Source organism: Myotis nattereri (genome assembly GCF_964212035.1).
Source record: "Myotis nattereri genome assembly, chromosome: 5".
In the NCBI taxonomy this organism is placed as follows: Eukaryota; Metazoa; Chordata; class Mammalia; order Chiroptera; family Vespertilionidae; genus Myotis; species Myotis nattereri.
The window spans coordinates 764,812-776,568 of NC_138080.1; the positions used below are offsets into that span (position 1 = coordinate 764,812).

An 11,757-nucleotide genomic window follows, 5' to 3' on the forward strand; every position below is an offset into this window, starting at 1 on the left:
GCGACCCTTTAATACAGTTCCTCATGTTGTGGTGACCCCCAACCACAACATTATTTTCGTTGCTACTTCATAACTGCAATTTTGCTACTGTTATGAATCGTCATGTAAATATCTGATCAGCAGGATGTATTTTCATTGTTACAAGTTGAACATAATTAAAGCATAGTGATGAATCACAAAAACAACATGTAATTACATATGTGTTTTTCTGATGGTCTTAGGCGACCCCTGTGAAAGGGTCGTTCGACCCCAAAACGGGTCACGACCCACAGGTGGAGAACCGCTGCTCTACTGGAGCGGCTGACCCAGGACAGGCACTGCCTATCTGAACACATGTAATCCCTAACGTCGCCTCCAGAGCAGGGGTCTCCTCATCCTGAAGCTCTAGAGAACAATCCAAAACAGACAGGCATCCTAACCTTCAGGGCTGCTCTCGGACTGCTTCTCCGGGGCTGCTTGTTGTTTCAAGGCAGGAATTTTCTTTTTCAGCATTTCCAAGCCTTCTAAAGCTGTACTGTGTTCAGACAGTGACTTTAAAAGGGAAATACTGTTTACTAATCCAGAGAGTTCTGGAGAATTTCTAGGACGATTCCAGGACTGTCTGCTTGCTCCAGCAGCATCTACTTCAACATGGTCATGGGATAAACTCGGAATCCCTCCCAAATCTTCAGATTCAGCAATATGTGCTCCTGTGTCTCTGGAAATAGGATGCTTTCCTCCCAGAGGGTAAAACAAAGAACTGGAAACTTGGGGGGCTGATTTATCAAGAGCAATACATTCGTCAAGGTGACCCTGACTGGCATCTAATCGTTGGTGACTGTCGTCGCTGCCAGAGGTTGACGGTAAAACCTGTTCATCGTTTGTATCTAAGTCACATCCCATAAAAAAAGGCCGAGGTGGAGTCTGTTCTGAAAATAGGTTGCTTTCAGGAGTCTGATTAGTGTCTATGTCTAAAAAATGAGGAATATATAAATTTGAATTTATGCCTTTAGATTTATCTGGTAGTGAAGCAAAATCACAGTCACTTCTGACTTTGTGGGTAGGGCTATTGGCAGCTTCCTCACCTGCATCCACATCACCGGTCCACCCTACAGTGCAGGCACTGCACCCCGCGGCTTCATCCCCAGTGGGTGCAGCTGTCCCACAAAGCTGTGGCGGCAGGGTCTCTGGGGGAGGAAACGGCTCTATAGGTTTACCCCCAATAGGCGTTAAGAGAGGCAAGGGTGCACTGCCACCCTCCTCACAGGGCACACCCTCACATCGCCTCTGAACCCCTGAACTGCAGGCATCAGCCAAGGCCTCCCTTTCCCAATCCTCTGGGTCCTGGGACATTTTGTTGCTTTCCTGGAGTTCCTCTTCCGTGTCACTGGTTTCAAAATTGTTCAGATTAAAATTTACCTCCAAAACTGGCTGTGTCACATGACTCACGGGTCCATGAATACTAAGATTTTCACTGTCAGTATTCGTCCTAGAAAACATGTCAGTGACGGCTTCAGAGATCTGAGAGTTGTCACTCTGTGAAGATTCAAACTGCAGACGCTCAGATGCCGGCAGGTGAGACTCTGCTTGTTTACACGCCCTTTCTGGCGTCCCACAGGTATCTGTCTCCTGAGCATTTTCTGTAGGAACGGATCCTCTTACGCACACCTGGTCATTCCGATTAACAGGCATTGGAATACTTCCTTGCATGTCGGACCCTGACACTAAGCCATCCTTTCCCAAATCGCCACAGGTAACGGATAAGCTTTCACCGAATGAAGGAATTTCTAATTTTACTTCCCGATCCCAGGATGAATCAGCATTGTCTACCAGCTTGTCTCCATTAAACTTTTCCACATTTTCAGCACCCGTTTCGAATAACTGGATCCTTTTTTGTTCCAAAAAGTCTCTCAGATTTAAACCGAGGTCGTCTCCCTGAGCCGGGGGCTCCCTTTCCAGCTCATCTCCAGTTGCAGCAGCAGAACGAGCAGGCGAAGGCTGTGGGGCTAAGTACACAGCCCACCGGCTGTCCCTGCTCGCGGGGCTTGCTGGGGGCCGCCGGCACTGTAAGCTCTCTGTTCTCCCCGCAGCACCCGCTCCCTGTTCAGCGAAGCACTTTGGTGTAGTGGGAACGTGTAAGCTTCCTTGTGGTTGTGCTCCAGGGACATGGGCTGACATCTCAGGGTCCACTTCCTCAGACACACTGGCTGGCGTGGACTTCAGAAGAGCTAGGATCTGTGCTTTGCTCCTGATGTTTTGTGTGACTCCTAAACAGCGGGGTGCCCAGCGATGTCCTTTCGTGGGCTCGTCAGGCAGGAAAGAAACGGCGGCCTTGACTGCAGAACTGACCGGAGAGCAAAGATGGCCCTCCTCCCTCAGCCTCTCGGGGTTACTCCTGGAGGAGGGGGCAGAGCCGACGGGAAAGCCCGGCGGGCCACTCCTCCCGTCCTTGCGGGCGACAATGTTCCTGAGGTCTGCTGGCACGCTGCTGACTTCTTTCCTGCCAGCAGCAGCAAACAGAGGAGGCGTGCTCGAGAACGGAGCGAGGAGAGCAGGGCCAGGGGCTGCAGCCTCAAGTGACGCGGCTGATTCGCCATTTTCCATAATAACCATTTTCTTTGGCACTTGCCGTGGTCCTTGAAAACCCTAAAAATAATAAAACAATTACTAGCTGTTCTATTGCCTATAGAGAAAATGTGATATGTACTGGCTGGGAAAAAAAGAAGGAAAGAAAAATGAATGTGTATGTTTTGTAAGGTAAAGTAATAATTAATATATAACATTCACAAAGTTGAAATGTAAACTCATTTTTATTAAGATTTTTCCTAATTAGGGTTTACTTTCTACCTAAGCATATACTATAAAGTACCACATTAATGAGATTAAAACAACTTCAAAATTCACGACTTCTTGAAATGAAATACAGGTATATATTGACTCATTATTCTCACAGAGACACTTACAGTAAACTTCCTTTTCAAACCGGCAGGCTGACACCCGAGGGACCGGCCGCAGGGCATGGCCCGCGGTGGACGGGACCCTCGTGCTTCCTGAATGTCCTCCTGGCTGACAGCGGTGCTTCCAGCAGCTCTAGCCTCCTCCACTGTGATTAAGTACCGCTCACTTTCTAAGCTGTCTCCAGGTTTTACCTAGACGTTAAAGAATGGAAGTCAGAATCACACACACCCAGTTACCGGATGCCCTATGCGTTCTTGTAAGCTTACAGCACTAGCAACACACAACGGATATTCAACAGTTATTGAGTGAACCAATCAGTAACAAATTCCTTATATATTATCATGTACTAGTTAAGTACCAACATACACAAAAAAGAATACTACAACAAAAGTTTCACTAATTCATTTATTCAGCAAACACACTGGGGACCCAGGTGAGGTCCTTTGTTATTTGCTGGGGATTCAGACAGAAGCAAGAACCTCTTTTAGAATCCATACAACTAAATGTAATTTTTAAAAATTAGAGCTACTAAATGTCAATTATATATCTTTAAATATCACAAATTAAATACTATTATAAATTAGTAGTTGCTTAAACAATTGTATTCCAAAAAAGCATCTTAACCAGCTAAGTATAGCGCTAGCCACCATCTCGGACTGCAGCATAAAAAAAATCAACCTAGTTGATAAAAATCTGTGTATTATCACAGAGAATGTGCTTAATTAGTTAAATTATTCTAAATGAAATAATAACAGTTACCACCAATGAATCACCTATTAAAACAGTGCTTTTAGACCCTCTTTTGATAAAGATAGAAATACCACACGCACTATTAGTGTCATGTAAAATTTACAAGTAGATTTAATACCATGGCCCAAACCAGCACAACGACAAGATGCATCCTGACCCTTCAGTCACTGCACTAACGGCTGGGCATCTTCCCAGGGCGCAGCCCCGCCCAGCCCAGCGTCTGCCCAGCCTGGGTGTCACAGCAGAGTCAGACGCACGGCTGAGCTGCACGAGTGTCTGAAAGGGGGAAATGACCCGGAAAGCACAACCCGTTATCCTTACTCATTACACTAAAATGCCTTTAGTTCCCCTCCCTTCTCCTCCAACAGAGAAAAACACAGGAACAATGCATGAGACAAGATTGTAAGTAGGAATAATTCCACAAAACAGTTCCCACTGTGGTTCTCTGCCTACCAAAACCACAGCATAGAGCCGGACTAGAGGCACGCCTGGGCCCACCCCAGCCCCACCACGGCCACGCAAATGTGGGCAAGCTACCTAAGCTTCAGTGCGGCACGCCTAACCCGCAACCACAGGGCTACATAAACATCAAATCAGACAACATCTAAACGCTTTTAGCACAGAATCTGGCTAATAAGTGCTCAGGAAACACTCGCTGTAATTATTAGTATTACTGTCTTGACTGTACTTTTTAACATTCGTAAAAAAATTCTTAAAGAGATACCGTAAAACAATACTTAAAAATGCGGTGGACACCCCCTGGCCAGGCAGCTCAGACGGTTAGAGACTGTCCGGATCCACCACAGCTTCGGGGCGATCCCCCGTCAGGGCACATGCAACAATCAACCAAAGAATGCACGAATGGTGGGACAACAGACCAACATCCTCTCTCCCTCTCTCACTCCTTCCTCTCTAAAATCAACAAGTAAAAATTAAAAAATAAGACAGACACATTAAAATACCTCAAGGCGCGTCAGAAATAAACTCTCCAAGCGTTCTCCTTTGTCATCATATAAAATCGCCTATATTAAAACAAAATAAATGTTAAAACGGGGCACAACATAATTCTGCTTTTCTTAAACATCTTCAGTAGAAAATCTAAGAGTGTTCTGTAAGTAAACCATGTAAGGAAAGGATCGCCCAGCCAGTGTGGCTCAGTGGTTGTCGACATGTGACCCAGGTCACCGTTCGAATCCCGGTCAGGGCACAGGCCCGGGTTGTGGGCTCCAACCCCAGTGTGGGGCGTGCGGGAAGCAGCAGGAAAGGACCGCCCACTTTGTTAACGTGGATGAGGAAGTGTGTCTGTCTCCAATGTCACTCACTCTGCGAAGAGAGCTTCGAAGGCACACGAGAAACTAAAGTTAGTCCCCGCCCTGACCTTGGGGTGGAGCTGGGCAGCACCCAGACGGGGCGTGTGAAGACTGCTGCGGTCGGGGGGATCAGGGCGAGGACAGGGCTGGGCACGGGGACAGGGGCCAGGGAGCCAGGAGGTTGCTCCTGTGTCTCTGCAGCCACTCGCAGCAGTCCCTCCACTAGCCCTTCCAGTATCGCTGTTCCCATCGCTTGGGGGGTTTGGCAGTTCCTCAACAATTAAACGCAGAGGGACCCACACCCAGCAATTCCACGCCTGGGCAGTAGAGAAACGGAAAACATGTTCTCAAAAGCTTGCACACAGATGTTCACACCACATTATTCCTAACAGCCAAACCGAGGAAACCGCTCAGATGTCTGTCAGCTGACGAGGGGATAAGGAAAGTGTGGGAAATCCACACACCAGAACATTACTCAGCCAGAAAGAGGAATAAAGCACCGATACAGTCAACACGGATGGACACTGCGGCATGGCATCACGAGAAGCTGGCAGAGGCCCGCAGGGTCCGGGACGGCAGTCACGTGACAGGCGGAACAGGCACAGCTCCCGGCAGCCAGCAGGTCAGTGGCTGCTGAGGGCTGGGTCACATACCGAGTGGTGACTCCCCATGGATATGGGATTGGGGGGGGGGTGACAAAAAGGCCCTAAAGTTATATCCTGGTGATTGCAAAGCTCTGTGAATACACTAAGACCCACTGAACTGTGTACTCTAAATGGGTGAATTGAAAGTGTGTGGCCCGGCCAATGCAGCTCAATGGTTGTCGACCTATGAACCAGGAGGTCACAGTTTGACTCCCAGTCGGGGCACATGCCCAGGTTGTGGGCTCGATCCCTAGTGTGGGGCGTGCAGGAGGCAGCCGGTCAATGATCCTCTCTCTCTTTCTTTCTATCTCGCTCTCTACCTCTCCTTCTGTTCTGAAATCAATTTTTTTTAAAAAAAGTGTGTGAATTGTATGTCAGTAAAGCTGTTAAAAAACGGGTGTCTCCAAGGGCTCTCTCCTCTCCCCTTTACAGCCTGTGCCCCGCCCTGAACATCATCTTCCACACAAATCACACGGTGTCACGTCTCTGCTCAACCCTTCCTCGGTCGCCACAGCCCCACAGAATGAGAGCAGCAGTCCTCACAGAGACCAGGGAGGCCCCAGAGGCCCTTCTGTGTCCACCTCACCCTTGCTCCCCTCCTCCCGGTGGTCTGCCTAACCCCCTGGACATGCTGGTCCGTCTCCTCCATGTGACTGCCACAAAGCCAGGGGTTTATCTTTGTTCCCTGCAGCATCCCTCAGAACAGTGTGTAACTCAGAACAGAAGCTCAAAAACTGTGGAATAAATGAACCAATGAATCCACTCCAGGAGCTGCAAGCAGCACCCAAAAGCCACACACTCCCTTCAGCAGCTCGGACGCTCCTGAGTCCAGGTCCCCACGCCGGTCACCTGACTGTCTCCACGACCTGAAACTCAGTGCGTTCAGACGGAGCCCAGCCTCCGAGTTCCCTCCGAGCTGGCGTTCTTTCTGGAGATGCCCTGACAAGTACGTCAATCGTCAATCGTACGGAAACCGGAAGCTGATTTTGGAGCCTCCTTACCTTCCGTATCGAGACCTTAAGATTCTATGCTCTTTTCCTAACGTCTCACTAGTCACCCCTCTCACTTAGTCAGACCCCATCACTCTGTGTCCATATTACTGCTGTCCCTTCACGACAACTGTCTCCCTAAGTCCAATCTGACTTGCATCCTTCAGAACTTAAAGGTTCTGTCTGACACTGTTGCCAAAATAATTTCCTGACATGGAACATGGCTGTCACTCTTCTGCTCCTCGAGCTGTGCTCTCCGTCCATCATGATGCGGCTGCTGCCACTGCCCCACACGGGCCTCACTCCAGCCACAACCGGTGCCTGTAGCCCTCACCTCGCCTACCGTTCTCTACCTCCGTGTTGCAGCTACGGCCCATCTGCGGCCCCTCTTCCCACAACCTACCAATTTTGTGTCCAAAGCAAACGCTTCATCGGGAAAGACTCCTAACCAGAGTGAGAGTTTGATGTCCGTCCTTCGTTATCAGAGCCCTGAACATATACCTGTACCGAGTATGATCCTCATGCTTAGACAAAAGCCCCTCACGACAGAAACTGCAGCACCAGTCACCATCCGACGCCTGACAGAGACGCCTGCTGACAGCGAGCCAGGTGGCGTGCCAGAGGTCTACATGCTCCTCGTTTAACCCTCGGGACAAGGTCACAGTGTCACTGTCCCCATTCAGAAAGACACTAGAGGCCCGGGGGCTAAATAACCTGCCCAGGTTACACGCCCACCAGGCGGAGAGCCGGCCGCCAGCGAGGCCTGCCTGGCAGGACAGCTCTCCACGCCGACTCCACAGCTGACCTCACTGACCCACCGCCCACCAGCAATGCTTGTTGGGTGATGGCGCCATTAATGGAGACGGTAAGATCTGGACAGACGGAGAAAAGGCATTACGAGCGCGAGAGAAGCAGGGGAAGCAGTGGCCGAGGAGAGACTGAGATCGGTACCTTTCCTGGGCCAGAGAATCTCTGGTGCTACCTTGCATTCATCTTGTTTTCCTATCACCTTCCAGTGTGAGGTGTACAACGCACACAATAAACACGTGACAACTGAAGATAAAGTGGACACCACTAGCCTGACCTTAGTATTATGATTTTGTATCACAAGAAGACGTGATGGATACTCAGAATCCAATCAGATGCCTTCTCTATATATAAAAGGCTAGGTGACCGACCGTCCGGTACATATGACACGCACTGGCAACTTAAAAATAAACGCTGACTCGCGCATGTGTGATACGTGAAAGCTCTCGCTGGCGCCCATCGCACGCATGTGCTCCGATCTGTCATTGTCGGTCGTGAATTTGGTTGACACTTCTATTATAGAGAAAGGGCAGATAGTGATATTAAAATATTTCTTCTAATTAATTTCCTTTCAATGTGCACGAATCTGTGCACCGGGCCACTAGTTTTAATATAAGACTAAATCTGTAGGATTTTGAAGACTTGACCCTAACCAAATAGGAACAATATAAAGAAAAAAAGTACACAGAATAGCATCAAACAGTGAATGAATTTATTAGTTTAAGATAAATGAATAAAAAAATGTAGGAGGGGGAAGGCTAAACATTCATCTATTTAAATGAGAAGAATTAACCAATGTTACCCCAATAAGTTCAATTAAGAAAAGGACAAGAACATGACTTGGACATGGAGATGTCCACTATGGGACCGGCCCTCTCCACTGGGCATGGCCTCGTGCAGACTGCAGCTCCCGAAACTAAACGCAGCTTCGGCTCTGCCCTGGGCGCTTTGCACTTACTTTGTTTCCTAGGTGAGCGATCTTCAAAGTTCCATCTTGCCACACTTTTGACTTCTTCGCCTTTTGATGAGTATACAGTACCTATTTCCAAAAGCACAAAGTGAAGAAATGGTTTCTATATATGTATGTTAAATGTTACGTAGTTTATACCCTTCTACCAAAAAATATACTTAGGACATCTTTTACCAATATAAAAGCAGAGATAGCATAACAATAACAAAATAAACCCATTTAAGAAAAAGGAAACTAGGCAGCAAAAGGCAAGGGGGTGGAGAAAGGAGAAGTAAATTCTAAATAAAAACTGAAGTTAACTGGTAACAAACGTAATTTTGAGCTTCTTGTCATCAGCGGGCACGGGAAATGTGCTGGTTACACAGCACACATGATCTGTGCAGAGCCGCCTGGAGGTCCCCAAGACTTCCCAGGGGTCTGTGAGGTCAGGACTATCTTCATGGAGCTACTTGCCTCCTCCCTCTCATTCCTTCCGGGAAGCACAGTGGAGTTAAGTGCAGGTTATTTATGTGCAACAGTGTAAGATTCAATTTCCGATTGCATGCAGAAGCAGAGCTGAGAATTAAATCCAATGTCAAAGGGACATGCAAAATATGTACATCAATGCTACTCTTGTCAATGTTTCTTTGTTATTGTTTTTGGAAAATGTAGCTATTTTCTTTAAAAATGTAATTTACGGCCGGAACCGGTTTGGCTCAGTAGATAGAGCGTCGGCCTGCGGACTGAAGGGTCCCAGGTTCGATTCCGGTCAAGGGCATGTACCTGGGTTGTGGGCACATCCCCGGTGGGAGATGTGCAGGAGGCAGCTGATCGATGTTTCTCTCTCTGTCTCTCCCCCTTCTTCTCTGTAAAAAAATCAATAAAACATTTTTTTTAAATGTAATTTACGTTAAATGTAATGAGTTTATTATTTTTAGTAAATACGTATTTTTAAAATTTTGTTATAATTTCTAATATGAAAGACATCACTATAAGCCCCATAATCAAAAATTCTTAGGGTCCTCAATAGTTTTCAAGAGTAGGAAAGGATCCTGAGACCAAACAATGTAAGACCACGGATGCACCTAAAAGAGGCACGTCCGTTCTTCAAGAGAAAGACTGTTCCCTGGTCCCAAGCTCCCTGAGATTTTGTTCCAAAGGACTTTGTATAACAATGTGAACAGGCGACAAGAGATAGGGCTGCCAGTTAAAATCCAGGGCAACGCTTGAGACAGACACGCTCATACTAACAACTTTCACTATCTAAAATCCAAATGTAACTGAATGTCCTGCTTTTAGGTTTGGGGTTTTTGGGGGGGGTTGTTTGTTTTGGGGTTTTTTGTTTGTTTTTTCTCAATCTGGCAACTCTAGCAACATCTGTAAAATGTGGAAGAAAAACAAAGACTTACAATAAATTCTTGGCTTCCCATGGTTTCTTCTGAAGTTATAAACCAGTCAGGTCCAGAAATAATCAGTGGTTATTCAACCATTTAGAACACCTAAATTGAAAAATGACAAAGAATACTCAACCCTGACGAAATGAATAAGTATCAAATACAATCTTCTCACAAACTCTCGCCCCGAGGAATCAGAGCTCTGTGACGCTGTAACTACCAAGGGGAACAGGTGGGGCCAAGTTACCCGGCACTGAGACCCCGTCAGCGACGCCGCCGTGGGAAAGGAAGGAAGCAGGATATGTGATGATTAGCAGTCGGCACCAGCTCTCCCAGCGCCGCACCACCTACCACAAATGATGCCCGCCCCAGGCTGGGTCCCTGATGGAAGGAGCTTGGACTCTTGGCTTCTGAATTGCTATGGTCACAAGAGGGCCCCCTTGTTTTTTTACATTTCTCCTTTTACGTCGTACAGTCGGATCTACATAATTCCTCTGCAAGGAAAAGATCTTTTCAATGTCGTGGCAACGGGTCCTGTAATTATCCCAGGCCGCTGGATAAAGCTGTTATTGCGGGCAAATTTGGAAATCTAAAGCCATTGCTGGCGAAGAAGTAAATAGAGACGATAAAAGAAAATTATGTGTCCCCTAAAGCCTTGGTTGCAAGCCATGACCCCTGGGCCATCAGCATCAGCTGGAAACTAGTCAGAAATTAAAATCCTTGGTTCCACCAGGACTTACTACACAGGAGGGTGGGGTCAGGGCCCCGCAGTCTTTCAAGGAGCCCGGGGAGGGGGGGCAAGTGATGCACGCTTGAGTCTGAGCACCGCCCGAGAAGCCCTGGGAGGGCTCGATAAGGCTGCGATCGGCGATTCTGGGTTCCATTTCTCGTTCACACGTGTAAAATAGACCGCCGGCATATTACTTATACATTAGATACATTTACTTAGCTCTTCCCAGGTGCCAGACTCAAATGCACAAAACACCATCCCTAACCTCAAGAAATGCTCAGTGCCGTGGAGTGATGAACAGTAATTACAATAAAATGTAACAGGAACAGCCCAGCCCGCGTGGCTCCTGGTCAGGCTCGAGCCCGGGCTGCGGGCTAGATCCCCCCCCTGTGGGGCGTGCAGGCGGCAGCCGATGAATGATTCTCCCCTCGTCACTGATGTCTCTCTCTCTCCCCCTTCCTGTCTGACATCAATAAAAATGCAAACACTTTAATGTGACAGGAGGGCAACCCTCTTGGGCCCCCTCCCTGCTGCAGGGAGCTTTTCTGTAATAAAACTGCGTTTAAAAAAAAAAAATTAGCCCTCGCCAGTGTGGATCCGTGGATAGAGCGCCGGCCTGCGGAGTGGGAGGTCCCAGGTTCGATGCCGGCCAAGGGCATGTGCTGGGTTGCGGGCTCCACCCCCACTAGGGAGCCAATCAATGATTCTCTCTCATCATTGGTGTTTCTATCTCTCCTTCTCCCTTCCTCTCTGAAATCATTAGAGAAATATATTTTTTTAAAAAAAATTTTTTTAAAGTGGCCCTGGCCAGTGTGGCTCGGTGGATAGAGCGTCGGCCCGGAAGGGTCCCGGGTTCGATTCCGGGCTAAGGGCAAGGCCCGGGCTGCGGGCTCAGTCCCCACTGCGGGGCGTGCAGGAGGCAGCCGATGCATGGTTCTCAACACTGACCTTTCTCTCTCTCCCTCTCTGAAATAAATAAAAACGTATTTAAAGATAAACAAGTAAATAAATGCATCAATGCGACAGGGATGAGCGCAGGGGCCAGGGCGCCCAACAAGGCTCCTGGAGCGCGCGGCCGAGCGGCAGGCGGCGCCCCCAGCGGCCAGGGCGGGTGCGGGCGGGGCCTCCGAACAGGAACCCACCGCACCGGCCCGCGAGGCCCGCAGGCGGGATGGGGTGCGGGGACCCCCCTCCCGGGGCCGCGTCAGGGTCCAGGGTGCGACGGCGGCGAGAGGAGGCTGTGAACG

The 11,757-nt window shown here is 48.5% G+C and overlaps 1 protein-coding gene across 1 annotated transcript in view; it reads right to left on the minus strand.

Annotated features, from left to right (window-relative positions):
* Positions 1–9,816, minus strand: part of ZGRF1 (zinc finger GRF-type containing 1) — a gene marked incomplete at both ends in the record, with an annotated part of 50,821 nt that extends 41,005 nt beyond the window's left edge. The window contains 5 exons of the mRNA XM_081091295.1: positions 1,429–2,625; positions 2,943–3,128; positions 4,650–4,709; positions 8,396–8,476; positions 9,796–9,816. Of these exons, the coding sequence (XP_080947421.1) occupies positions 1,429–2,625; positions 2,943–3,128; positions 4,650–4,709; positions 8,396–8,476; positions 9,796–9,816 (1,545 nt within the window). The remainder of the gene's footprint in view (positions 1–1,428; positions 2,626–2,942; positions 3,129–4,649; positions 4,710–8,395; positions 8,477–9,795) is intronic.
* Between the last annotated feature and the right edge of the window lie 1,941 nt (positions 9,817–11,757).